The sequence below is a fragment of the Haliaeetus leucocephalus genome, unplaced genomic scaffold (genome assembly GCF_000737465.1).
Source record: "Haliaeetus leucocephalus isolate CR32 unplaced genomic scaffold, Haliaeetus_leucocephalus-4.0 Scaffold1000, whole genome shotgun sequence".
NCBI lineage: Eukaryota > Metazoa > Chordata > Aves > Accipitriformes > Accipitridae > Haliaeetus > Haliaeetus leucocephalus.
This window is the reverse complement of record NW_010973436.1, coordinates 2,684,491-2,712,442: the sequence shown is the minus strand read 5'-3', so window position 1 is coordinate 2,712,442 and position 27,952 is coordinate 2,684,491. Positions and strand designations below refer to the sequence as shown.

The 27,952-nt window shown below is 55.7% G+C and overlaps 1 protein-coding gene across 1 annotated transcript in view; it reads left to right on the top strand.

Moving 5' to 3' along the window:
* The first annotated feature begins 6,480 nt into the window (after window positions 1–6,480).
* The window catches only part of SCUBE3 (signal peptide, CUB domain, EGF-like 3), a 35,594-nt gene continuing 14,122 nt past the window's right edge, over window positions 6,481–27,952 (top strand). The window contains exons 1-6 of the mRNA XM_010584660.1: window positions 6,481–6,565; window positions 15,592–15,714; window positions 16,718–16,843; window positions 19,959–20,093; window positions 23,278–23,403; window positions 24,326–24,442. Coding sequence (XP_010582962.1) covers window positions 6,481–6,565; window positions 15,592–15,714; window positions 16,718–16,843; window positions 19,959–20,093; window positions 23,278–23,403; window positions 24,326–24,442 — 712 coding nt within the window. The remainder of the gene's footprint in view (window positions 6,566–15,591; window positions 15,715–16,717; window positions 16,844–19,958; window positions 20,094–23,277; window positions 23,404–24,325; window positions 24,443–27,952) is intronic.

Here is a 27,952-nt window from a genome sequence, read left to right as displayed (position 1 = left end):
CTGGGGCTTCTGGAAATAAACTGCTGCCTTGTTAAATTGTAGATGGAAATGCAAGTGGGAAAATGACTGACATCTTACACAAGGCGGGCAAATAAAATCGCTGCTTTACTACAGTGTGAAAAAACTCAGGAATTAATAGGTCTCCTTCTGCTCGGGGGTGTTGGATTTATCCCCGAGTAAGATTCATAAACTATTTTAAGGAGAGAAGTGCTACTTTTAAACACACGTCTGGGTCCTGGAGTTAAAGTGGTGTCACTGGTGCCGAGTTAACCCTTGCCTTCTCACGGCGTGCTGGCCCCAGGATCAACGGCAGGCAGAGCAGGCAGCCCTGTTCTTGGCAGATAGCACTCTCACCGAATATATAGACATATCAACACCTGATAAATGCTTTGAGTTTATTTTTGAAGTGTATTAAGTATGATGTGTTCCAACAGCTTATGTCAGAAATGTGTTTCAGGCCTCAACCTGAACTCTGAGCTTGATTTTACCTGTGTGGGACATAAAGTGTATTTAAAATAAAACACCTGCTCCAAAGCTATGCCTGGGATGAACTTGAAGCAGATGCACAGAGCACTGCTGAATCCATCTGGGGTGTGATCCAGCACACCCCAAAAGACTCCTTTTGACTTCAGTAGCTGTAAGAGCTATTATCAGGGTATCTTCTATGGGAAATACGATTAAAAGCTTTAAAGAGTGATATATCACTTTCCTTTCTACCCAAAGCCCTTTCCTTCTCCACCCACATCCTGACAAACTGCCAGTTGACGTACACATGCTCATGGAAAAGCAGGATGAGATAAAAGCCGTATGGAGCGTGCAGCAAGTCTGCCGGCGGCGCAGGGTCCGACTCATCAGCAGCAATGACACCGGTGTAATTATACGTGCTCCAGTACGATTTCCCAGTAATTATTCTGGAATAAAAGCCTGCCTATTTCTGTAAGAGGTTATGTCACTTGGAAAGCTGTTATAAATTCAGCTGGAAAAAGGGACCCTTATTCTGGGATAAGTGTGGTTAGTGGTTAGCTGGGAACGGGGCTATTCCTGGCGCTGCCATCGACCTTCCTGGTGACGCCGGGTAAGTCATCTCACCTCAGCGTGTGTCACCTTCTCCCGCTGCAAACTGGGAATTACAAACAAGGGTTTTCTCTGCACGCAGCGTTTTGGGAAGCTCTGTGACACTGGAAAAAAGGTGTCACAGGGTGACAGGCAGTCATTTAGTGGGACTCAGTGCTTTTTTACCCACCTTGGAGGCATCTTGATAAAATTGTAGGTTGGGGAAATGAGTGATGTAGCCGGGAGCTGGAGAAGGGGACTGGCTGAGTTGCTCAAGCCTGGGCCGTTGGCGTATTACTGGGAATACAGTGTTTTCCTCTCAGTTTTTAAAAATAGTCTATTCTGTTCCAAGTTGTAGACCACACCCCTCGCTAGGGCATCAAAATGTCTCGGCTGCTGTTTTCTCGAGCCAGCTCCTTCCAGCGTGCAGTGCTGGGGTACGGTAGCAGCATTGATCATCCCAACTGCCAGGTGCTCTGGATGCAGCAAAGAGCTCTGGTCCTGCCCTGGACTGGCAATATTGTGTCTCTGGTCCTCATGGACCAAAGGGAAAGGGAAATCTCCTGATTCACAGCATTGTGGCCTCTTCTTCCTCCAGTATCCTTGCCTGATTCAATAGCTTCTTCTGCAAGCCCTAAGGTCCTTTACGGGAGTTTTGTTTCTGCCTGTTACTTCTCAGCAGCTTCTTGTGCAGTCTCAGAAACCCCTTTTGGCTCCAACATCATGCAAATATGCACGGTCATTGCTGAAGATGTGGCTCGTTCGTAGCATATGGCATTAAATTCATGCTAGAGATGGGGAGGTCTAGTTTCAAAGTTTTTTTTCACTTGCACAGATAGTGCAGGGTGGCTCACAAGCCAGAATTTGTCCGCTTTGACAAAGCGGGCGTTGCCCACGGAGCAGATGGACCAACATGCTGATGCCAAGAGGTGAAGGGAGAGACTGCCCCGGCGCATTCCCGCGACCTCCGTCCCTGCGCAAGCACTGGAGCAGGGCTCACTGCCACTCCAAATTGGGCTCGAGCCAAGGAGGCAGAGGGGAAAAAGCTTTTTACAGCCCATTAGTGCTCCCCAGAGCCGTTCAGCCCTTCTCATAATGAAAGTGGTGGAAGCGACAAAAACATTACGGCTGGTCTGCAGAAGATGCTGGTCTGCAGAAGATGCCAGCCTGCCTCCCGGCTCCATGTCCCTTCCCAGTGGCTTTGCCGGAGCCGCTGACCCTCCCGGCAGCCCCGGCTGCTGGAATTCCCTCTGGGAACACAATAACAAGCTGGCGAGGGCTGGTCCCCTGTCCGTCCGGAGCTCTCCCGGCAAAATGTACATGGGAGGGTTCCAAGTGCAAATGTGTGTGTGCTAATGGGAAATGAATTGCCTCTTGCCCCGAAGCCTTGCAGCTTGAGGAAAACAACGCAGGGTCTAGGAATGACCTCATATCGCCTCCCAGGGAATGTTTTGCCAGATGAAGGGGGGAGAGGCAGCATCAAGACAGCACAATGTATGTATCTCTCTCCCTGTGTAAACATCCCTGTAGCTGCAGAAACCTCTTAAAACCCCGGATGAGAGGAGAACAGCTGCTTTGATCTGTGGATGTGGTTGTTATTTTCTAAGTGTGGATCCGTTCTTTTTTTAATTTTGCTTCAAATTAAAAAAATGCCTGTTGTGATCTTTTGCTTTTATTTCTTGGCTAGGGACCGGAGCAGGGTGCAGTAAATTTTCATTACTCCCCATGTAACCGTTTCAGCATGGTTGACAATTCCTCGCCGGCTCTTCAGCGCCGCAGCACAATGGACCGAATCTTCTGGCCCTACATGAAGCCAAAGCAAATGGATTTTGCCCAGAAGTGCACGACGGGGAGTGGAGGCAGCGGGGAGGAGAGTCCTGCCACCTCCTTCCCTGCCCGAAACACACACACACACACACACATACACATGTGTGCACACATGGCTCAGGCTGGCAGGGTTGTCCCAAAGCCTTTGAAGGACTCTGGAGAGAGCTCCCGGGGACGATCCATGCCAGCCCCGCACGGCGGCAGCAGGAGCTGGTAAGGAGCCATCGGAGCCGAAGCGCGGGGCTGTCTTGCAGGCGATTTAAGTGTGATTCATGGCCCTCCCTCCAGACTCCCTGTGTGATCTCGGGAATCTCCATCTGCTTGACTTTCCCATCTGTGCATCGGGCAGGAGGACGGCCCTGTGCTCGGAGGGACACTGTGGCATGCGCAGCCCTGGGACCTCCATCGGCCCTTCTTCTGCTCAACCAGGCAGCATGCTTTTGGAAGAAAGCAGGATAATATATATTTGTAGGGAGTTTCTGAACATCAGCAGCTCAGCCCAAACCCGCTACTTGTCGTGGTGCTTTGCAACCCTGTTGGAGGAATGAGACATGGGGCTCAGCCCCTTTGCTCCCCATGGCATGAGCGATGCTGACATTGGCCAAGGACTCGCCTTCAAATGCGAGATCCACCCCCCCAGTGTGAGGCACTGGTTTAACTGGGAGCCCTTGGCCAGACACCCATCCTCGCTGAGGCAGTCCGGGCACGAGCGAGGAGCTTGCTTGTCCCCCTGTGCTGTCACATGACTGCCCGGTGTTTTGGCATTTTGATTACATACGATACTGTGTATTTAAGACTGGTTTATGGGTGTTTATACTAATGTGTAAACCTGTAATTTAGCAGCTCAGTTATAAATCAACATTGCTGAAGGTCTTGTCCCTCATGCCTTGAGATCAGTCTCCAGATTTAGAAGACAGGTTAGAGAAAAAAAAAAAAAAAGACTATTTAGTTTTCCTCTGGTTATGATGATAAAGGATCACGGGAAGGGATGCGAGCAAGTCCTGCTCCGAGGTGCGGCGGCCGGGCACAGGGATCTGCTGGCATAAGCGAGCGGAGAGTTTCCATTTTGGCTGTGCTCTTACAACAGCCATAAGTGAGACTTGTGTTGACATGGCAAATCGCAGCCTGGAATGAAAAGTGGTGCCACAGCTGCCGAGCCAATACTCACAGGAAGGTGGTGGCATCCCACTAGCAATGCTCTTGGCTTGTCCCAGGACACGGGCTGCAAGGACCAGAGCCCCTTCCCGCTCTGCACCGCATATGAGGAGGAGCACCCTTCGTCCCCAAGAGCTCCTGGCACAGACTGGGGCTGGCAGGAGAGCCAGAAGCCTCCTCCAGTGGCAGTGTCAAGCGGGATAGCACATTCTCGCTGGTGGGTCATGGTCCTCTCCCGATACATCCTAATGATGACACCTCTGCATTCATATTTTTATACATAAAATTCTTTTACAGCTTTAGTAATAATTTCTGCACCTTTGCCCCTTCCCAGGCTGCCCTGGAGCGTGGCTGGGCCAGGGATGGTTTTGCATTACTGGTTTGAGTCAATATAGCTTAGCAAGATGTCCTGTGAGTTGTTGGGGCTGGTCATGTTGGTGCAAGTGCTCTTCTGCTGGATTTCTTATCCAACTGGGCTATGGCAGAGCCAGTTGTCCCTGTGGAGAAACCCCTTTTAGCTATGATGGGCTGGAAGCTGCCCTGTGCATCTGTCCTTCAGCTGATGCTAGTCTCCTGCTTCCCTGGAAGGGGTCAGTTCCCACATGGGTTTAGGACCCCGACGCTTTGCCTGGGTGACCTGCTAGCAGCAAGCAGAGCTACGTGGGTGCAGGACAGCTCCGCAGGGCCAGGAGAGAGGGCCTTGCCCTTGGCCTCTGCCTTTGGAAAGACCCAGCATGCAGATGAGCTCCTGGTTTCCACACATGCTGCTCTCCTGGGCCAGCCACACTGCATCTGTCCTGTCTAAAGCAGACCTGCTCTTGCAAACTCCTCCATCAGGAAAGGTCCCTGTCCCATGAAGGCAGCCCAAGGGTTATGTGTTTTTGTAGGGAAAGCATAACTAGACCCATGGACTCCACAGCATTCTCCTGTCCAACTGCGGTCCCTCCCCTCCTCCCCGCAGTGTGATGGCAGCGGGTGCCTTGGCTTAGCTGGACATCACCTCCAGCCCCCTTTATTGTATCTTTAGGGGTTAATAGGACAAAAGGGGATACGAGAGGCTGCAGGGGCAGCACGGTGGGCTGGGAGGACCCCGTGGGCAGGATGATCCTGTGGGCAGGGTGACCATTGAGGCTGTGGGACCCCACGTCCCTGGACAGGTGGGATGACTGCACATCTTCCTCCCGGCCCCGATCCTGGCTCCCAGCCTTTTCTCCCGCTGCAGTTTCCTGGCTGGCAATGCCTCTCCTGACTCAGGGAGCAGAAACAGCCTGGAAGAGAGATGGTGCCAGCAGCTCCCAGTGCAGGGACAGTCACAAGGTGTAGCAGAGGGTCCCCCTGCACCCCTGGGATGCCAGCTGCATTGGGCCAGGCTGCAAGAGGCTCCTGCAAGCAAACAAAAAACCCCTGAATATTTCAGAAAGGTCTTCCTCCCCCCCCCCCCCCCCTTATTTCCAGTCCCCCCTCCCCACCTCTCCCTTGCAAACAGCAGAGCTGCTCTCCAGTCCCGCTTTCCATGGGCCCAGCACCCCAAGACGCTCCTGCAGCCGCCGAGCCCAGCCAGGTCGTGCCATCTACAAACTCTTTTTTTTTTTTTTCTTACTTATATATATGTATTTTTTTCCTTCCCCTTTTCTTTTCCACCCATTGCCTTTTCCCATGCCATACACCTCCCCCTGCTCCCCCCCTCCCCTTGCCACCACCCCAAGCCCTCGGCTGGCCGAGGGGCTGCGAGGTGCGGGGTGGGTCTGGGGGTTGCGGGGGGCTTTGCATTGATGCATTGATCGCCCATGGTCTCCGCCTGACCTCCCTGCTCCCAGGGAAGCAGTCTCCATGGCTACTGGCCCTTCTCCTCCAGCGCAGACTGTAAATTCCTGCAGGCAAAGCCCAGCCTTGGGGGTGCGAGGGGGGGAGCCGGGAAGGAGTAACCAAAGCCAAATAGAAAGAAAGAAAGGCTGGGAGAAAAAGGGCGTTGCTTGGATGGGGCTCTCCTTTCCACTCCCCTTTCTCAGGTCCCCAGCACCAGGGCAAGGCGCCTGCTTCCCCCCTCCAGCGCTGCTGCTCCTGCTGCTGCTGCTCTCTTGCAAAACTGGAATTGGCTGGGATTATTTAAGGAAAAAAAAAAAAAAAAAAAAAAAAGAGGGCAAGGAAAGGAGAAGGGATCAGAGCAGCCGCCAGAGAGAGGGCGATAGAGTCCACTTTCCTCCAACTGCCCTGGGTCTCCTTCCCTCACTCTCTCCTCTTTAGCAACACCAAGAGCCCCAAACTGAACCCAGAGCAGCTTTTTCCATCAGTTCAGTTCCCTTCCCTCCCTCTGTCTCACACACGGCAAGAAGAGAGCCCCTTCCTCCTCTTGATTTCCCTTCGCATGCTCAGCCTCTTGTTTCCTTTAAAGCACTAGAAATCCCCCCTTCTTGCCCCCACTCCTCCATGCAGACTGGGATTGCAATGGGAGCTTTGCAGATTGCTGGATTTTCCATCCTTTTCTTTCTCCTCCACTCTGGAAACACGCTGGCAAATAAAGCCAGTCAAGGTAAGAGAAAATCTTCCCAGCTCGAAGGTTTGCTGTTTGATGTGCGTATTAGGCAGCCGGACCTCCTCTTTAGATCTGGGATTTTATATGCAGGCTGGAGAAATTAGCAGCAATAACAAAAAATAGTGGAGGGGATTTTAAATGTTGCTTGCAGATATTCTTGCCTGCTGCCTTTGATTGGGGTTGGTTTTTTGTAAACTCTTCAATGAGTTGCATTTCTTACACTTTATTATTTTTGGTTCGGACTCTATCTCAAGGCAGGGGTGCAGAGGCAGAAAATGAGGGGGTGCGAGCAAGTCTGCACCCATCACAGGGAAAATGTTGCTATTTGGAGGGGCTTGGGGGGCTTTTCTGGTTTTGGGGTTGCAGTGTCTGTGAGATGGGGATAATACCCACGGCGGTGTGGGCGAGGAGGGCTTGTTTCGGGCTGGGTTGGAGGGAAGGGACGGCGGAGTGGGTATCTGTAATGCTGGGAGGTTGTATCTGCGTTTGTGTGTTTTACATAGGCGCGGGTTGAATCTCAAATGTTGTGCTATAGGGGTGTGGGCTGCACAAAACTTCGGGTAGCTGAACACAGCAAAGCCTGAAAAATACTGGAGCTCTTTCCCTATCTCTAGAAAAGAGAGGTATGTCCCGTCGTTATCAACTTCAGGCTTTTCTGTTTCACCACTCCCGTATTGAGCCAGAGGTTCTCCTTCACAAACATACACATGTAGCTTTATGTATGGGCTATCTATACCTTAGGTTTTCTATAGCACCTCTATATTTAGCTCGGATTTTTCTCTACACACACGCGCAGGAGTGCGCGCGCACACGCAAACACACACAGCCCTACGTGCATGATCCTGTTGGCTGTCTCGAAAGGGTTTTTTCTCCTTAATTCACCACTATCTATACAATCTATTGGGTTTTCTTTTTTTTTTTTTCCATAGTGCTTGACAGTAAGATTTATCAAAACCAGCTTTGGCTCTTGCTATTGTAGTAGCTGCATGTTTATGCGTACAGCGAGATTAAATAGAGTGTGAATGAAATATAGGAGCGCAGGATATAATTAAAGATCTCTGTAGGCATTAGTAATAGGCATATTTCAGCCACGCACATGGTCGCCCCGAGCACTGTCACCGACAAAGTTAGAAGGAATTTCAAGGCTATTGTCTTATCTGGCTTAAAGTGTTTTTAAAACAATAGGCGACTTTTCAGGAGGGCAGTCTGGGCAAGCACAGAGGAGATTTTCCAGGGCAAAGGTTTGGTAAGAAGGCGTCCAGCTTCACGTAAAGCTTTATGATTTAGGCTTAGAAAGGAATGCTTAGGTTTTTATCCCCCCTCAAATTATCTTGAGTGTATGCATTGCTTTCATTTCTTATCATAATATTTATTTATTAAGGCCTTTTGGTTTCCAGTTCCATTTAAGCCTGAGCCAGAATTGCATTAAAATAGCAAAGTAAAATTCCATCGTGCAGAGACTTGACAGATCCCTTCAGGGAAGTAGAGGGGTGGAGTGGGGGTGGAGAGAGGTGAGCTCAATCCTGCACCGGGGTAAATCGCCCGCCGTACAGCCAGGATGGAGCTGGCTCCTCCTTGGCCCCCGGCGAAGGCACCGAGCAGACCCAGGGAGTCCGGCCGCTTTGCAGCCGGGGGGGGCTTGCAGTGGAGATTTAATCCCCCAAGCTGTTGCTGGGGGGTTCTGCGGGCTGGGGAGGGGGAAGCGGCCACAGAGGGGTGAAGGATGGTGCCCATGGGGATGCGAGGGCTCTGGGCAGGCATGGACATGGTCCTTTTTGGATGAGGCTGAACTCTCGGACCCGGCATCACCGACGGCAGATAAAACTTGTGCTTTTCCTAGGAACCCGCTACCGCCTGTTTTGCTGCATGCACGAGCATCGTTGAGCCCTTCGAAGACAACCTGTGCGCCTGGGGCATGTTTTAGTAGGATATTTCTGAAAAGCATCAGGCATCCCCTGCATCTGCGGGGTGATGGCCCAAGGATGGGGAACACATCACCCCTCCGCCCTCACCGAAGCCTTTGCCCTTTCAGGGGACAACCACCCTTGCCAGGTGACTGTCACGGGCTGGGGATGGCTCCTCTCCCATCAGATGGGCTTGTTTTGCTGTGATAACATCGCGCCATGGGTAGGGCTCGCTGGGTCATTTCTCCCACTGAATTGCCCCGGAAAGTTTAGTCTGTAGGAAAGGAAGGATTTACAGAGCCGTCCGCCGGGCCTGGAGGGTGTCTGCCAGAGGACCTGGCTGTCTGCAGGGTTTATTGGGTCACTTTAGGGCTAGGAAAGCTTTCAAGAGGGGAACTAACAATATAAATCCAAATAACCCTGGGGAGGGTCCTGTTACGCACTCAGCTGGGATGAAGTCTCCCCCTGGTCCCCATGCCAAGCTGCCCGAACAGCCCCAAGCTGCTGCCGTACCCACAGCTCCCCTGTTTTTTGGACAGGTAATGACACCCCTAGTCCCATCCTGTCATCCGTCACCTCATCTCACAGCCTGCCAGGCAGAAGAGCCTGTCCTGAGCTCCCACTCTCAGTGGAGCAGTGCCCTTGCCCATCGTCAGCCGGCATCGGTCCCTCCCTGTGCCCTGGGGAGGATGGAGCCCAGGGGCTGGCAGATTTGCACCCTCCTCTTGTACCAGTCAGTGCTCAGATCCAGCCTTGCCACGGTCCTCTGGCAGCACCCCCATAATGGGAGCCGTGTCGTAGGATTCGCCACTTTTTCCTGGATTCGCCACTTTTTCCTGCAACCGAATTGCACGTCTCCTCGGATGGTGCCTGGGGAACGGGGCTGGGAGGGAGATGCATCATCTCCCTGGGGGACCCCAGCACCCCAGTTTGCAGCCCCTGGCACTCCCATAGCCCTGGCCACCCACCCAGTGTGGGGTCCTGAGTGGGCCCACGGCCCCAGCCCAGCTCGATGGTCACCTGTGGGTAAAACCAGCCCTTTTGGCTGGTGCCGTGCAGCCGCCCAGGGACGGAGCCGCATCCCGCGCGAGGGGCTGGGTTCGATGGGGATGCACCTGCAGAGCCTATGCCGCCAGGGATTATTTTTTTATTTTTTTATAATTTTTTTTAGGAGTCTAAAATTTTCCAATTGCAGCGTGGAGATGCTGTTTGATTCCCCTCCCATCTCCGCCAAACCTCCTCCCCCTTGGCCTCTGCTTTCCTCCCTCTCATGCATTCACAGTGTGCGACTGTTGTGCCTGTCCCCTCCACCCCTCTGAAATATGAAATGTAAAACTGTAAACATTTCAACATACAGCAGTTCAAAGGAGATCTTTGACTGAGGGCGTCTAACATGCCTGTACCGAGATTAAAAAGGGGAGGGGGGGGTAGGAAGGAGGGAAGAAGAGTTTTTTTGTAACTGCCAACGGGAGTATAAATATTCAGACACCTTGAGTCTTCCAGTGCGGAGATGTATTGCTGTCTCCAAACTGCTCAGGAGCTGGGGTTTTTTTTATTTTATTTTTATATAGATTTTTCCTTTGCAGACGGTCACACCGGAGTAATCCATTTAGGAAAAAAATATGCATGAATAACCTTAACCTTCACTTTCAAAATTATAAGTCCCCCGAGAGGCTTTAGGAGAAGCCTGGGATGGCAAATAAAGTTTGCTCTGTCTTGCGGCGCTGGAGGAAGCCCGGCCGGCCGCATTTCGGCGAGGCTGTCTTCCCCACTGGAGCTCTTGTGATTGTTGCTCCCGAAGCCAAAACCAAACAAACACTTTTTTTTAAGGCAAGGCTTGGTTGGCCTGATAAGCCAAAGGAACAACAGCAATGACAATTCCCTGGGGAGATGAACGCGCCTTTGACATGGAGTATCAAACCCTCCTTGGAGAAATCGCGGCCGAATTGAGCCAAAGCGACTGGCGTTGGCACAAGGAGGTGGGATGGGGATGGAGGGACCGTTTCCATCCCAGGGGATGACGAATCTGGTGGTGGATCTGGGATCCATCAGGATGACCCGGGCTGGCGCAGGGGATGGGGAGCTCAACCCGGCTCTACCCCCATGGGAGTGGGAAGCATTGATGGGGGGAAAAAAAGCCCCTTTTGGGGTGCTGCCAGCTTTAGAGAAGCAAAACCCAGGGTAAGGAGTGCAGAGCAGGGTCTGGCCATGGGGCAGTGGGGTCACCAGGCTGGAAACACCCCCAGGTCCTCGCTGCAACTTGTGGTTCCTCATCCTTCATCCGTGCTCCATCATTCAGCAGGGCCAAGCGCTGTGGCTGCAGCTACCGGGTCCCACCTGCTTTTGGGAGAGCTGGGTGGATGTGTGGGGCGTTGGGCTCCTGCAGTGGGATGCGGAGTTGCAGCATCCCCTCTGACCCGACCCGAGAGCGGGTACCCGCTGGCACGGCATCCCCGGCACGGCATCCCCGGCACGGCAATAAGCCGATGCCGAGCACCTGAGTTAGGATCTCGAGCTCGGATGATGCATCTTTGGCCAATTTGCAAAAAGCCACCCCGCAGAACACCTTCCGCCCCTCTCGCCAGCCCCTGGCCCCCATCCCCTCCCGGCGGAGTGTCACTGCCTGCAGCCGTGCCCCGTGCCCATCCTGCCACAGCGCAGCACGAGTCGCCCTCGTGAGCTCCCTGGGTGAACAAATGATTAATAAACTGCACCACAGTGTCTGAGGTGGTTATTAATACCCTGGTAAAAAGAGCTACTGAAGTTATAAAGCTTTAATTTGGCATTAAGGCCGAGTGGAAACTCCATGTGCCTGCCAACAGCTACACACACATCCCTATACAGACAGGCTGTTAATATATATGCCTATATAAAAATAAAGAATAAAATTAATTTGAAAGAAAAAGCTGAAGCGCTTGCAGAAGAGAGAAAAAGGATGGTGGTTTTGTTTGTTTAGGAGTTTTCTGGTGGGTTTTTGCTGCCCTGTCTCGGCCCCCTCCTCAACTTTATTGGGACTTTGAGCCTATGGATAAAACCATCTTTTATCATCTATTATTTTTTTTTAAACAAAATAAGGAAGTAAGGAAAGAGCCTCAATCCAGGCTCTAAAAATATACGAGCTGTTGCTTTATTCCCCCACTCACTGTCGCATATTGCCGGCGGCGTGACGCCGCAGGGCAGGGTACAAGCATGAGACCCGGGTGCCTGTGGGCTCCACCACCGCGTCCCCCACCGGCCTCAGGTCAAAGCCCTTCACCTCCCCAGTGGGTGCATGCCGGTCCCGGGGGGTTGGCGGTCCCCCCGCTTTTGGCACGCTCGAAATGGCAGTGGCGTTGAAACTGTCTGCCTCCACTGCCTTTGAAATGGAGAATAAAGCTGCAGCTGGAGCGGAACGGGGCCCAACAGCCAGCGCTGGAAAATCCCACCCACAACGGAATAAAAAACATCGCCCGAGGCGCGGGGTGAGTGCCGCAGCCTCCTGCCCTTTGCCGCAAACCCCCCGGCATGGTGTGGCGGCGATGCCGAGGATGCTCTTGCCCTTTGACGGGCCCTAATTAGCCCCAAAGTGTGGCGGGATGGGGAGGTGGGGCTGGGCAGGGAGTGGGCGCTGCCGGACATGGGTGAGACCTTGGGTCCCCAATGGGACTTGGCATCTTCATCAAAATTAAATTCCCTGCCTGATGCAAAATCCCCTGGTTCTGAGGATTTGGGGCACGATGTGCCCATCTGCGCCGTCTCGTTTGGGCCCATTTCAGGCAGCTTTGGGTGAAAAAGAGCATCTTTGATTATTCGTGCAGGTCTGCAGGGGGTCCTGACTGGCAACCCCCCCCCAAAAACCCACCTGGATTTGGGACCTGGAATTCAAAAGATCCCCCCAAGCAGGGGGGCGAGCAGGGCGCACTCCAGCAAGGATTTTGCAAGAGTAAATAGGGACGGGAACATCAATAAGGATTTTATTTTTTTTTAAATCTTCTCTTTGCTTGGCTTGAAAATGAAATCCCTCGCGCCTTGGCGGTGGCTGGGAGCACCTGCAGCGCAGCCGCGGGCATGTTTTTGGATGGAGAAAATTCTCATTGCAGGAAAAGCGGGCTGTCCCAACAGCAAAGCTTCCCTTTCGTGGGAAAATGCCGCTTGCGTTGACAAAAATGCAAAAATTTAGTTTTTCAGAGATTTTTTTTTTTAATTCACTACATCATTTCTGAAGGATACTTCTTAGGAGCCAAAATTTCAGCATTCTGAAATTAGGATCTTTGCCAATCTTGGGATGGCTCCTGGGGTGCCGAGGAGGGTATTTATTCACTCTTCCCACACACACACACATTTTTTTCCCCTTTTTTTTCCTTTTTTTTATAATCCTGTAACCTTTCAGAATGTCTCCAGCTTTGGAAAAATTACAGAGTGGCAAATTTATAATGTTTTCTTTTGTACTTTTGCTGCTGTGTAATCTTTCCAAAGTTAGAGAAGTTTTTAAGTTACAGAATGGAAAAAAAAGATAGGAAAAAAAAAAAGTATACATGTGCAAGTGGGAAAGGCACAGCATTGTGTTCAGTGCCGCACAGTCGTTGTTCATTGTCTTGAGTTTGAGGGCGCAGGAGGAAAAAGAAATAGAAAATAACCCCCCCCCAAAAGTGAAATTTCTGGCAAAAGGCTGGGAAAATGTCAATGATGTGATGTCTGGTAGAAGCTTCACATTTTGGATGTTTTTAGGGGAAGGGGATAGGGGCTGATGGATGGTCTGTACTGTTTGGGTGCTGGTTCCCACCTGTATGTCAGGGTGGGTGCCCGGGGTGCTGGGACCCAGCAGCTCTCACCTTGAGACCGTCGACTCGAAGCGTCGCGATGTGATTTATAACTTGGAGGGGGAAGAGCCGAGTGAGGGCTCCGAACCATGCAGGGCCAGGACCAGGATTTGCGAAGTCGGTAGATCTTTGGTTCAGCACCGGCTTCGTTGCTGTCAAGTCCCCGCACCCACCGCTGCCTGCGAAGCAGCGTGTGCTCGACGCCCCCCACGTGTCCCCCCGCTCCGGTGCCACATCCCTCCCGCCACCCACCCGAGAGCCCTGGCGAGGGATGCTGGAGCCAGAGGCGAAGTCACTGTGATGCCAAACGGCGCTCGCCAGCCATGGAGGCGCTTCCTCCTCTGCCGAAAGGCTCTTTAAGCCTGAAAATGTGGCTGGGAAGGAGTGAGCTCTGCACTCCTGTGGCTTTTGCAGGTTTTTTTTCCACCGGTGATTATTCGCACGTGCTTTTCGGTTTGTAGGATGGGGCCTTTGCAGGTGGGTCAGGGGTGTGGTGGGGCAGCTGTGCCCCGGGGTAGGGATGGGGTTTGCAGCCACATGTGAAGTTTGGCTGGGGAGGAACGGAACCCGAGCCACGCTCAGCTCCCCGAAGGAACACCGGCCCCCCTGAGCCCCCGCGGGACCCCTGGCACGGGCCAGGCTGCGAGCCTCTCCGCGGGGATGCCGTCCGGTGCTGGGGTGGTCGCGGCGTGGCGGCACCGTGGCCGGTGCCGTGGGTGCCAGAGGCGACTGTGCTGGCCAGGAGCGGGGTGCAGGTCTCCCATGCAATCCCTCCGTCGTCCCCGCCGTGGTGGGTCAGCCTCCAGCCAGTGATTAATGGCCCAAGGGAGGCCGTGGTGGCCGCGGGCCATGGCTAATGTCAAATAACAAATATGAATGCGGGCTGTAAATATTTATACAATGCACAGGCACGTGCCGCCTCCCTGGTGCAAAGGCAAAGCTCTCCTCCCCCCGGCCGGGTGACTCACATCTCCCGGCAAAAAACGACCGGGGTGGCCGGGAGAGGGCTCGGGCCGGCGCTCCCGCGGCCGTGGCCCCCGTCCCGGTGGGGCTGGTGGGGCTGCCTGCCCGCCCGCGGCTTGCAGGGATGTTTCATGTCTTTGGAGACATTCTGGAGCACTTCTGTTCTTGAGGTTGCTGAAAAGCAGCTTTTTAAAGGCAGCCTCAGGCTCCTCTTTATGGGGTACAGGGAAGCTGGAGGGACCCTCAGATCCCCCTTCCCTGGTGAGACCCTCCCCATCCCCATGGGAGGCGGTGGAGGCGAACCTCCCCCCTGGGAGCAGCACTGACGCTCCCCACGTGCCCGTGGAATCGGAGTGGGGAGCCCAGGGTGCTCTGGGAGCCCTGCCCGTACCCGAGGGGCCGCGGGCGATGCTCAGCCCCTGACTCCCCTGCGGGGGTACCCAGCTGCCTTACACCGCTGCCAGGCATTGACAGCCAGAGAGGGGGATGTGCCCGCTCCGGGGTACCACGTCTCCCTTACTGCCTGCCCAGAGAAGGCAGAGAGCAGCCAGGTGAGCAGCCTCTTGCTCACAAACCTCCACCCCATGCGCTCAAGGCTTCTCTGTTTCCCAAATACCATTAAAGCCTCCGCTCCCGCAGCCTCCTGCCATGGCAAAGCCTTGGGCATCGCCGCTTGAGGCCATCACTGGCGTCCAGTGCTCTGGACGTGATGTCCCAGGTACCATGGCACTGCATCCCGGATAAGTGGGTTGAGGGGCAAAGGGGGTATGGGAGGTCTGTGGATTTTGGCTGTGTCCCTGAGGAAGCCTTGGTGTTTTTCCCAGTTCTCCTCCTGCTTCCCGCTCCCAGCTCCCAGGTTTATTTCGTGCGGTCCCTGCTAATTCGTGCACATTCCTCAGCGCCTAAGAATAGAAAGCGATGACGATTATTTGGGTGACTGGTTGGCTCAGGAAACAGCTAATTGGAGACAGAGACTTTCACCTCTGCCTGGGCTGGCTCCAGCCTGGACTAGGGGCGCCTGAGCGGTGTTGCCTATCATCAGACACGTGAAAGGGTCGGGGAGTCTCAGGGTGGCTTGTATGAGAGTGGGGACACAGGTAGTGCTGTTCGGGATTGGACTCAGCGGCGCACCGTGTCCCACAGCCAGCCCATCAGCCATTGCGTCAGGGCTGGGTGCGGCAAAGCCACTAAGGAGCAAAGCGGCAGCGTTGTTCCCTCGAGCCTTTCTGCTTCATGGGCTGGTTGAAAAGCCGGAGGGCTCCTTGGTTTCATCACCTCAAGCGACGGCTCCCGTGGGGAGATGGGGGAGAGCTCCCCCCGGCTCTCCCCATCGCTCCCCCTGCCTCTCCCCTTGCAGATGTCGACGAGTGCGTGGAGGGCACCGACAACTGCCACATCGATGCCATCTGCCAGAACACCCCCAAGTCCTACAAGTGCATCTGCAAGTCCGGCTACACCGGCGACGGGAAGCACTGCAAAGGTAGGGGCGCGCCACTGGCACCGGAGCCGGAGCCCCTCTGACGAGTGACAGCCCTGGCAGGTCGAAGGCAGGCGGTGGCTCATCGGCAACGTCCCCTGCCCTTGCAAAAAGGCTGCTTGTTTACCCCAGCCCATTGCAAACTTTTTCTGCCCCTTTTCTGCCCCAAACCCCTGCCCTGTTGACACTGCAGTGCATGGGGACAGAGAGGAATGTGACCGTCCTTGCTGGTGGTGGTGGCAGCCATCGTGCTCCCTCCCCTGCTCTGCAAAGAGCCATGTTTGCAAGGCTGGGGCTGCCCAGGCCCAAGAGGATCACCTGGGGCTTGTTTTAAACAAAGCTGGGGTTTTTTTCCTGAAGGTTTTCCAACCCAGAGGCTGCAGAACTGGGTTAGCAGCTAAAACGTGAGACGCTTAAAAATAAGATATAGAAATACAGATGATATAGATGTAGATGTAGATGTAGATATAGATGTAAATGTAGATATAGATATAGATATAGGTATATGCAGCTGAGTGAAAGAAAACAGGCTTCTTGGAGGAGCAGCAGCAGGAAAGCAGGAATGGGGCAGGGGAAAAATTCCCGGCTCTGCTCGGAGCGGGTCCAGGCTTGGGATGGGCTGAGTACAAATAGCAGAGGGATTAAAGCGCGCTCCAGGCACAGCAAGGCTTCGCCATGGAGACGGGCTGCTCTGCCCACCACTGTGGGGAAATCCCGTGTGATTCCCAGTGCACAGCGCTGTGCCGAGGCTTTAAGACAGCGGGTTATCTGGAAGTCCAGGGCCTAGACTGGGGACGATGGGGATGTTTTTGCAGGGTGTGGAGGGATGCTGTAGGTAATAATGGAGCTGGGGACCTGCTGGAATAAGCAGAGACAGCAGAGAGCCCAGGGCACAATATCAGCCAGGTCGCAAACACGCTGGAGATGGGGAGCAGCACCCCTGCAGCGAGTTGTCCGTCCTCAGCCAGGGCAGCCCCACAGCTCTCCTGCCCTCCTCTCTCCGCAGACGTCGATGAGTGCGAGCGGGAAGATAATGCGGGCTGCGTCCACGAGTGCGTCAACATCCCCGGCAACTACCGCTGTACCTGCTACGACGGCTTCCGCCTGGCACACGACGGCCACAACTGCTTAGGTGAGGGACGGGCCCCCGGCACGCACTGGGGTGGGATGCCGGTGTGTTGCAGCCACTCAACACCTTGGGATCAGCCTGCTGGCTTTCTTTACCGGGCACCTCCTGAGTTCTGACCCCCCCAGACCCCTTGCAGAGACGGGGGACCATGGTGGCACTCCCAGGTCAGCAGGCTGGCTGCACATATGTCACATACCATGATGGCTTGCTGGGGACAGGATTGCTCCCCATTGCACGGGGGTGATGCTGGGGCAGGATGCCCCGTTCTGGGAGGAAAACTTGTTCCATGAGTCCATCCATAGACTGGGAGATGCTGGGGTAAGGCAAGACTGGGAGGGTTGGGTTTGGGGATGCTGGGCGTGAGTCGCAGCCTCCCCACGGCCGCATCCTGCTGCGGCGAGCGGCCGGACCGGCAGCTCTGCTCCGCTGCCGAAGGCAGGACCAGCCGGCGGGGCTCACCCGGGCCCTGCCGCTCGCTCCGCTCGTGCTTGAGGTCAGCCCTGCACCTGCCAAAATAGATGAGTTAATAGCAAATATGGTGGGGATGGGAACCAGCAAAGGGACTGGGTAAATAATCCCCGGGCCAAGACAAACCCGGCATCTGCCTACGGAGCGGCCGTGCATCCTCCCGGCCACTTCCCACCGCCCCAAACTCCATCCGGCTGCGGCATAGCCAAAGCTCCCGGCAGAGCCCCGGGGCTGGCCGGGCTTCCCGCTCCCCGGCACCCGCTTCCTCCCGCAGCACCCGCGGGTGGGATCACTGGGGCACGGGGCCGCCCGCCTTCCCTCCGCCTGGAGCTCATGCTATTTTCTAATTAGTGTCTGCAGAGAGGTCATTAATGAGCTCATCACTGGGAGGAGGAGGAGGGGGAAGGGATTATGGACACATACGCTTTGCATTAACCACCATCACCGGGATCTTTGCGGCCTCCTTGGGGAGGGGGGAGATTTACACAGCTGGGAGGAGGCGCGGGCGGGCGGCTCTGCCTTCCTCTCCCGGGGGAGGATGAGCCCAAGGAGAAGAAAGGAAAGCCGGGCTCGGCAAGCCGCAGACGTCATGTGTTTACAGAGTTGGACCGGCGGGGATGGAGGTGGCTGGGGAGCAGCTGGGTGAGGGGGGACCTGGGTGGGGGCAGCCCCGGCTCCCCCCTTGAGCCCTTCCTCGGCTCGTCTCAGTGGGGCATCTTGGCCGTGTTGCTTTGCTGTAGGGATGGTGCAGGTTTATCCCCTGGAACCCATTTTACAGATGAGGATGTTGAGACCCTCTGTGTTCCAGCTGGGTTTGCTTAGCGGCTGCTTTCGGGGGGCAGCAGGGATGAACCCCAGTGGGTTTTTCCCCATCGTCCTTCCCCCCCATCCTGACTGTGCTTTGCCCAGCCTGCAAACATCCCCTCTTAGCCAAAAGAAAGAGAAGCAGAACAAAGTGGAGGGTCATGCTCAGGCTTTGCTGGTGCCATGGGCAGTGGTCGAGCCACCAGAGCCCAGCGACCCCCCCATCACCCACCCCAGGCAACCTTTTGAACCAGGACAGGAATTCGAGCCCCCGTCCTGACATGGGCCGTGCTGGCTTCTGCCCATCTCTGTTGTATTTAATAAAACAGGTATTAGAGCGGCAGAGTCTCATTTCAGCCATTGGGTTTGAACGGCTGCCTCCTCATTTTTGTGCGGAGCTTGAAGGAGAAGTCGCAAGACATTAAGCCCTTGTTATAAGCGGGGGGATTTGAGGAGAGTTATTGGCGTCTGCAGGACATAGCTTGGCTGGGATGAGCCTCGGAGGAAGCTGCAAGCCTCCTGCCATCATAGAAGACGTCCCTTTTGTGTCTGGCTGCAGCCCGGCTGTCAGCTCTAGCCTGCCCCACGGGCACCCGGGTGTGAGATGATGTTTTCAACATCTCCTTTCCAAGGTAGCGGGTTTGTGGGGTGCTCCTGGCTCTGCTCCTGCAGCAGTTTCCAGTTGGAGCTGCAGCCCCTGCCTTGATTTCCGAGCATCCCTCGGGACTGCAGCATCCCCTGGGGTTGCAGCATCCCCAGGGCTTGCCCGGAGCTGGGGCATGGTGCAAGGCACCCACGCTGCTCAGGCATCCATCCGTCCATCCATCTCTTTGCCCAAAAGCAAGGGGTTTTGGCGCATGCCGTGCCGCTCAGGGAGGAGGGCAGTGCCGGGGGGGGGGCCAGGGCTGGGACCCCCCCCCGGCACGTGCCGTCACCAAAACTCTATTCCGGTGTCTCCAGTGGCCGATGCTGGTGGGGCTCAGCTTTCCCCTCGGCTGCCAGCTCTGCAACGCTCAAGTTCACGGAAGGTTTTCTTTGGCACGGGGCCCCTCGCTCCCCAGCCCGACGCCATCGCCCGTCCCCGGGACCGCGGGCGGAGGGGGCAGGGGTGGCCACGGCAGAGGTTTGCCTTTCTGCCTGAGCCCAGCATCCCAGTTGCTCTGGCACCTTGGGGCACTGGTGGGTTCAGCTTGGACCACTGTCCCCAAAAACCCTCTGGAGAGAGCAACGGGCTCCTCATTAAACGAGGGGTTTGCAGGGACGGAGCAGGAGCAGCCCGGGGCGAGGGCATTGCTGCTGCCATGGGTGCACATCTCGAGCCCCTTCCAGTCTTGGTTTGTTAAACCAAAACAGGCACAAGGGCAGCAGAGCTGCCGGGGATTTGAGTCTCCTTACAAGTAATTATCCCCGCTCTGGGCTAAGGTTTCCCAGCTTCCCCTAATGAAGTGCAGGCATCCCCAGCCGGCTTGGAGGGGCTGGGAGCAGGGGGCGGCTGCAACCGGCATCCCGGCCGAGCATCCCGGGTGCTTTGCGGAAAGGGGTCACAGCTTGCTTGGGGGTCCCAGGTCAAGGAAAATCCCTTTCTCTGTGGTTTGGTGCTCCCATCTGTACAATGAGACCTTTTTTGCCCATCAGCCAGGGAAGCTGTATGGCCTCTGCAACCCACCCCTTAACACGTTTTGCCTTCATCCCCTGCAGCCCTAAAGCATCCCCGCTTCTTCTAGCTGAGGGATCACAGATGTAAAGCAGAACTGATTTGCTATGTAGCAAATCTGTCACACCCAGCTCCCCATCCCCTTGGCGTGCCACCGTGCCATGCTCACCCCCTGCCACCTTCACTTTGCAGACCTGGATGAGTGCTCGGAGGGCAACGGCGGCTGCCAGCAGACCTGCGTCAACATGATGGGCAGCTACGAGTGCTTCTGCCGGGAGGGCTTCTTCCTCAGCGACAACCAGCACACCTGCATCCAGCGCCCCGAAGGTTAGTGCACGGCATCTCCCCGCCGCAGGGCACCCTCCATCCCCTGCATTTATCAGGCAGGTCTGTCCCCCATCATCCCTGGCCATCCCTGCACAGTGCCTGGCTTTGGGTGCTGGTGCTGGTTCATGACCCTTCTTGGTGCTGCAAATTTAAAAGCAAATTTATTATGAGCACATTGGGAGAGGATACTACGGGGCTAATAAACATCTCCATAACAAAATCTTCGCAGGGCTCTTTATCAAGCACAATAATACCAAACGGAGGACGTTAATCCTATATCCAGAGCGTTTTATTAAATAAAAGGTACCCGGAGATCCTCACACCACCCTGCGAGACTCATCTTCTCCTCCCAGGTCTTGTGAAGCACCGAGCCCTTAGTCTCGATATCAGCTCTAAATTGCTGCCGTCTGGAGCAATCTCTTAGCCAAAATAAGAGGAAATGAGAGATTTTTGCATCTCTGCTGATTTTTATCTCTGCTGCTTGGCAAAGCCGGCTGAGTGTTTTTACTTTCTTCCTTCCCCCTTCCCAGCTGCATCGGTCCCTCCAGCTCCCTGGGGGATCTCGCCCAGCCCAGGACAGCTCAGTGGCCACAGTTCCATCTCCCATGTCCCCATCCTCTGTGTGTCTGGGAGGGACGAGCTGGCTGCTCCTTTGTCCCAGTGACGCAGTGGGTGGCCTCCACTGGGGACAGGGATGCAGGTGCTGGTTTTTGAGCTGATTTTTTGAGCTGAACGTCTGCAGTGTTGTTGGCCTGGGGAGGTCTGTGTTGCTTCTGCACCCCGAGATTGATCTCGTAGCTGCTACGTGGTCCCTGAGCTCAGGCTCAGGAGCGGCTGCTGGGAGGGTTGCAGCTGGTCCCTGGGCTATGAGCCTGGAAAAAGTGGAGAGCTGAGGCCAGTTGGGGTCCGATGTTAAAGCCTGTTCTGACTTTACTCCTGGCTCCTTGGGCACTGCCAAGGCAGAACCATTTGGTATTAGAGAGCTAAACCTCAATGTTACGACTTCTTCCTTCCTGCTGGGGTCCTTGCCAGCTCCTTGTCTCTCTTCTCCTACCCTTGCAGGAGGCTTTCTCCTTTTCCTCTGCTCTTTCTCTGTTTCTCAATCTCCCTCTTGCTTTCCTCTCTCCCTCCTGATGCAGAGGGGATGAAATGCTGCTGGGAGATGGATCCCAGGACCCTCCTCCTGCAGCACCACAACCCTCTCCCTCGCACCAGCCAGTCCCTCCCAGTAAGGAGAGGCCAGGGGTTGGGGCTTGCTGTGTATCGGTGCCTTTAAACCCTGTCGCGCTCAGCCCGACGATGACAGCGGAGCCACTGAAAGCAAAAGGAGTGAGCAGGGTCCTTGCACTGGTGCAAGAGCAGATAACGATGCTGCACAGAGAGGACGAATTAAAGGGGGTGCATCCCTTCCCGGGCGGTGGCTGTAGGCACTGAGGGATTGCTGTCTCCTGGTGTCGTGCAGCGGAGGAGGGTGCTGTGCCCGGGTGGAATCATCTGGGGAGTCTTAGGAAAATAGTGTGTGGCCGTCCCGGCCTGGATGGGAGCCAGGGCACACGGACACCAGAGCTTGTGTCTCTGCTGGGATGTGCCGGGGGATCCCTGCAGACTGCCGGCCGTTGGGATCTGGCTTCTCTGGAAGGTGGCATCTCAGGAAGGGGAGCAGCGGTGCAGCAGGGCAGGGTCAGCCTCAGAGGTCTCTGTGTCCGCCGTGGTACCTGGAACGCGGTGGAGATGCTGCCAGGTAGTAAAGAGCAGCAATAAAAAGGAGGAGGAGAGAAAAGCTGCTGTTCAGCGGAGAGGCTGGGAGCACTTGGCTGTCCCCTGCGTCCCTGGGGCATTGCATGTCCAGGGCAGGGCTATATGGAGCACAGGGGTTTGCAGCACCTTCCTGGCCCTGGGACAGGCTGGAGGGTGCTGGGGGGATGGAGTGGGGCTCCCCACAAGTTGGGGGTTCCCAGCATGGAGGCCAGGGAAGGGAGGGCTGGTGTGGTTGGAGACGGAAGGCTCTAATTACAGAGGGCTCGACTGCCACTGCAATTACAGATGATCGCCCTGTCCTGGAGCCAAGCCAGGCGGGATCTGCCAGGCAGGTGATGGGGAGCTACCTGGGACACTCACAGGCTCCAGCCTGTGGTTTTTAACCCTTTCTGTGCATGCTTGGTGCATTTCAGCATCCTCCTTCAAGGTGCCCTGACCCCATAAGGATCTTCCCTTGCCCTTCTGGCCCAGGCTCTTGGCGCCCCACAGGCTTGCAGCTCTGCCCAGTCCTCCATCCTGATGCTGGCACTGCTTACCCCATGGTGGGCTCAGCCCTGTGTGCCTGGAAAGGAGCAGACCCCCTCCCTCTGCCAGAAAAATGCCCTGAGCAGGCGGTTGCATCTCCCGGAGGGCCATCCCTGGCTTGCTGTGGGTTTTATTAAATGTCTCATAAACTCCTGTTGATGCCCTGTTCAGCATCCACTGAACCTGGCTTTCTGCAGCTGACTGTCCCCATGTCCCAGGAGAGGCTGGTGTGAGAGGGTGCTGTGGACAAGTAAGCGAGGGCGAAATGGCAGCTCTGATAATGGGAACCAGCAGCTCCCCAAACCCTCATTTCCCAGGGGCAGCCAGCGTGTGAACCCTTCCCAAGCTGTCAATGCATCCCATAGCTTATGGGCATGCCCCGGGGCTCATCCCGGTGGAGCAGCTCCATGGCTCTCCCCACCAGCAGCCAGCTCTGCCCCCCCAAACCCTTCCTTGCTTGGCTGAACAATGCCACAACTGCCCGCCCAGGGGTCTGTAATCACAAACATGCTCACCCCATCTTCTTCATCTTCCAAAAAGGAGATGCATCGCTCCATCCCGTTGATGCCAGGCAGGGCTGGTGGGCAGCAGCAGCTTCTACACCCGCTGCTTGCCCCGAGGTGTGGGAGTGGGGTCTCACCCAAGGCAATGGGAGGGAATCAAAGGTTCAAGGCTCCAGGGTGGCTTTGCCCACCTTCTTGACCCACTCTGTGCCAGGAGGTGCTGCCCTTCAAGGCACTGCTTGGGGTTATCCTGTCCCCACTAAGGTCCTAGCTTTGCAAGGTTTTCCCCTCATTGCCCCCATCTCCCTGTCCCTGTCCCACCCCAGACATCCTTCTGCTGCCGTGGACCATTGCTGGCAAGGTTTTGGAGCTTTTCTTTGCTTCCTTCTCTCTTTTAGAAGGAATGAACTGCATGAACAAGAACCATGGCTGTGCCCACATCTGCCGGGAGACCCCCAAGGGGGGCATCGCCTGCGAGTGCCGCCCTGGCTTTGAGCTCACCAAGAACCAGCGCGACTGCAAACGTAAGGAATGCACCAGGGACGGGGATACGGCCTCCTGGGGACCCCTAACCTTGTCCCAGTGGTAAATACCCCTCCTGGCCCTGCTGCAAAGCCCTGACCCCCCCATGGTACTAGTTGATTTATCGAGCCTGAAGCCCTCTGGCTTCATTTTCCTCTGGCATCCCGCTCTGCCATGTCCCCACGAGACATCATGCCCTTACACTGAGCAGGCTGAAATGGCAGCTAAAGGGGGTCCCAGAGGCGCAGCATCCCCTGTCCCACCATTTTGCTTTCCCAAGGGGAGATGAACAGGGAGAGTACAATCGGCACAGGAGGAGCGCAGGAATCCTTTCCCTGGGGGTCGTGGTGCTCTCAGCCTGTCTGATCTCCTGCCAGCATCTCACTGGCACTGCCAGGGTTATTAAATAGATATGGACATGTTTATGCAATTATTTTTATTTTGTTTCTCATTTGCTGTCTGCAGCAAACGTGTAAAATTGCTGATGAAATGGAGTTTTAATCCTATGAGCCTATTTTCCCTCCAAGCTAACTGAACAGTACGCCTCGCCCCCCGGGGAGGGCTGGCAGGGATTCCCAGGAGCACCTGAGTCATTCCAGAGCTCGGGAAAGTCCCACCCTTCCCTGTAACACCAGATCCAGGGTCAGGGGCAACCAGCCCATCGGTCCCCTTTGCTCCGGCTCCACCGGTGGCATTTAGCAGATATGCAAACGGGAAGACGCGAGAAACCACATAACAGTTTGCATCTGCCAAGATCCTGCAGGGAAAGTCAAAGGGCTCTAGAAATTATCCAGGAGGGAGGGATCTCTCCGAGGGTACAGACGAGGTTTTTCCAAGCTGGCTTTATGCTACTGCTTGGGGATGCTGGGCAGGGAAGAGAAGGGCTGGGGCTCCAAGTGACAGCCGGTGCTTTGCCTCCCGCAGTGACCTGCAACTACGGGAACGGGGGCTGCCAGCATACCTGCGACGACACCGACCAGGGACCCAAGTGCGGCTGCCACGTCAAGTTTTTGCTGCACTCCGACGGGGTGACGTGCATAGGTAGGTGCAAGTCATCACCTGGCCGTGGGGACATGGGTCGGGGTATGGGATGGCTTATCTTACTCCCTAGGCAATTTGCTCTTGGCCTGATGAAGGGGGTTTTTTTCAAGCTTTGGGGATGCGGCGTTTCCTTTTGCTGAGATCAGAGAAGCTTGGTGTGTGTGTGAGGGATGCTGCGGGTACCTGTGGGGTGCAGGGATGCGTCGCTGCTCAACCATGGGGAGTGAAAGTGGCTGCAGGGATGCTTGAGGGGACATTTGGGGACATATCGGTTGTGCCCGGGTGCGGGCAGGGGTCCGTGCCTGCCTCCGTTCTGCTGAAGAGAGAGGGGTGAGGATGTCCCCATGCTAGAAATTGTTACTGTCACTGTCACCGGCAGCATTCAGGAGGGACATGGAGGGGACAGATTTGACCGTGGCGATCTGTTCGGACTTGGCGTCGGGGCCTCGGCTCAGGAGCAATTGTCTTGCAAAGAAAACCCAAAACACCAACAACCTGACAACTCAACCACCCCCAGAATTGTCCTTTTCCTGTGTGTGTTTTCAAATTGTAAAACATCAAACAGAGATAGAAGTTTTACTGGTTTCATATGCTTGTGCTGTTTAACAGCTGATTTGATTTAAAAAAATGTTACATTCAGGGAGTGATTAAGTCCACAAATTGCTCTAGACATTTGAGTTCTTATTTTGCAAAATAAAAAAGGAAAAGGAATTGAAAGCAAGAGAGAGGTTTTGGCTCCTCATGTCTCCGCTGTGCCTGAACAGAAAACCCTCTGCGCTTTCCAAAGACAGCTCCGTCCTCAGGGAAAGTGGCGGAGGAGCCCCCCGAACCCTCGGCTGCTCACCGCCAGCTCGAGGGATGCTCGGGGCTGAGCCCCCACCAAAGCCCTCCTTCCTGTCAGCTCGGCTGCCTGCTACCTTAACGTCACCACTGTCACCCAGCCCGCTTCCAGGATTAATCCCAGGCCCTCCTGGCTGCTGGCAGGCGCTCGCATTGCAGCCCCTTGTCCCCGCCGTCCTTATATTTGCTCCCGCGGCCGCTGCATCCCATCCCACCCGATGAGGACCTTCCCGTGGGGTTATTGCTATGCCCGGGGTGGGGAGCGCTCCTCCGACGGGGATTTTGGGACCCGGGGGTGCATCAGCTGGTGCATTCCTCCTGGATGGTGGTCCCTGCGCGTGTGATGTCTGTGTTGGTGCGAGGTCTCTGACACCGAAATGATGCTCCTGACCTGCTGGGTGCAGGGGGTGGGAGAGCAGCTCTCTGAAGCATCTTGTGATTTGGGGGATGCTTGAGAGGGGTCTGTTTGCCAGAGAGTCTCAGCACTCGGACCCCGGGTACCACAGTTGTGCGGGTGGGATTTGGGGGTTTCCAAAATTGCTCATTCTCATGGCCTTGGCCAAAATCTCCCCTTTCACCCCCATGCCGTGCACCGTACCTGCTGGGGAGGCATCCCCCAACCAGAGCCGGTACATCGCCGTGATCTCTCCCCTCACCCACCTTCCTGGGGGAAATCAAACACCAGGATGGAGGATTTTAGGAGCAGCACCAGCCCAAAACTCACCGCCGTGCCTTTCGCATCCCTTTCGGGTCTGCAGCCCCCTCTCCGCAGGAAGGGGCCTGCCTGCCTCCCGCATCCCCCCGGGGATTCTCGGCCCCCCAGCCCTGCCGCGGGAACACTGTGGGATTGTGCTCCGGCCGCTGGGAGCCGGCAGCTGCCCCGCAGGGATGCCCGGCCGGCAGATTTACGGCCGAGGTACCTGCTCAGATATTTATAACCACCCTTTCTTGTTTTACAGCTGGGGCTCAGCAAACAGCCCTCCCCCATCCCCGGCGCTCCCTCCGCCGCCCCTTCCCCATTTCCTCTGAAATATTTCATCATTTCAAGGGGAATAAAGTTTCCAGCAAGGGGAAACGCAAACTCGCTCCCCGGGCCATGGGCTTTGAAATTGTACGCGGTGCGTTTGATGGGCTGCCGGGACAGGCCCCTGGTCCAGGTTCCCTTCAGATCACACCACGCGGCAGGAAGCACGATCAGCCCCTTTGAATGACAGTTTCATTAGGCCACGGCCGGTGTTTTTCATTTTTCCGCTTTTTATTGCTGCTTTTAAAAATGCAGATAATGAATAACATGCCTCTGAGCAAAGTGGGGCCAGCCCTAATGGCTCCCAACATGTCTGCAGGCTCGAGGGGGAGGGGGAGCCGGGAGGGGAGGCCGATGACCTTATGTATTTATATATGTGCTCAAAAACCAGCCTTTTTTTAAAAAAAAAAGAAAAGCACATAAAATCACCCTCCAGCAGCCCAGGGTGCAGCGCCCGCAGGGAGATGCAAACCAGGCTGTGGAGGTTGATGCAGATTTAGGCTTTCCAGGAAGATTTGCAAGCCAGGGCATCACTGCAGCTCCCTCGAACAGATATCTGGGGTGCAGCAGGGCCGTCGCTGTCCCCCGGCTCACGGCGAGCACCGGTGGAGCGGGAGGTGGTGGATGGGAAGGAAATACGATTAGATGGAGAAGGAAACTAAACCAGCTCAAGTTTTATGGCCGATTTCCTCACCCGCACCCGGGCGGTTTGCGGCGGCACCGGTGATGCTCCCCAGCTTTGTGAAGCCGGCAGTGCCGGGAGCAGTGCCGGGAGCAGGGGCTGCACCGGACCCCGCTGCCGGGTCAATGCCGGGGACACTAGAGCAAAGGGAATGCGGCGTAGGAGGGCTCTGGGAAGGGGAAAGCAGGGCACGGGGATCCGAGGCGGGTGGCTGTGGGCATGCCGTGCATGCTGCTCCGCACACATCGACCTCCCCGAGGAGGACACGGTCCCTGCAGAGCCTCGGCATCCCGTGTCCCTTCTGCTGAATCTCTGCCCTCAGCCTCCCGGGACAGCACAGGCACAGCCGGGGGCTGCGTTTCCCTTCTTTTCCCCTTCCACCATCCTCCCCTCCACACGGACCCGGCATCGTTTCTCACTAAGCGGGGATGCACTCGTCTCCCCTCGGTCCCGTGGGTGATGGGCTCCACATGCCCTGAGCACCCCAGCCCCACGCTCACCCGGGGGCTCTCCGGCTTTGGTCCAGCACTGCCATGGGGCTCTGTCCCCACATGGGAGCAAAAAGAAGTGCTGGGGTGCCTTGTCCCCTTCCCAGAATGACCGGGGTGAAGAAGGGACATCTCCCAGCCATGGATGGGTGGTGCCAGGCAGAGTTTCCTTTGCAGGGCAAAGGTCAAGCTAATTTTCTGGCACAATCCCCAAAAGTGATCCCTGGGTGTTTTAACACCGATTTGGGGATCTGTGGCTTTGCCCAGGCTGCTCTCAGCCCCTTCTTGGCCATTTGTCCCCCCCAGGCTCCCACACACTCCCTCAGGAACTCAGCACCCTGGGGCTGTGCCGTGCCTTGCCAGGGTTCCCCGCACCCAGGCGCACCGACACACGGGTGAGGCTGAGCAGCCCAAGCACACCCAAAATTTGGGCTCACCTCCAGCTTGGCTGCTAAATCCAAGTGGTGCAAGTGCCA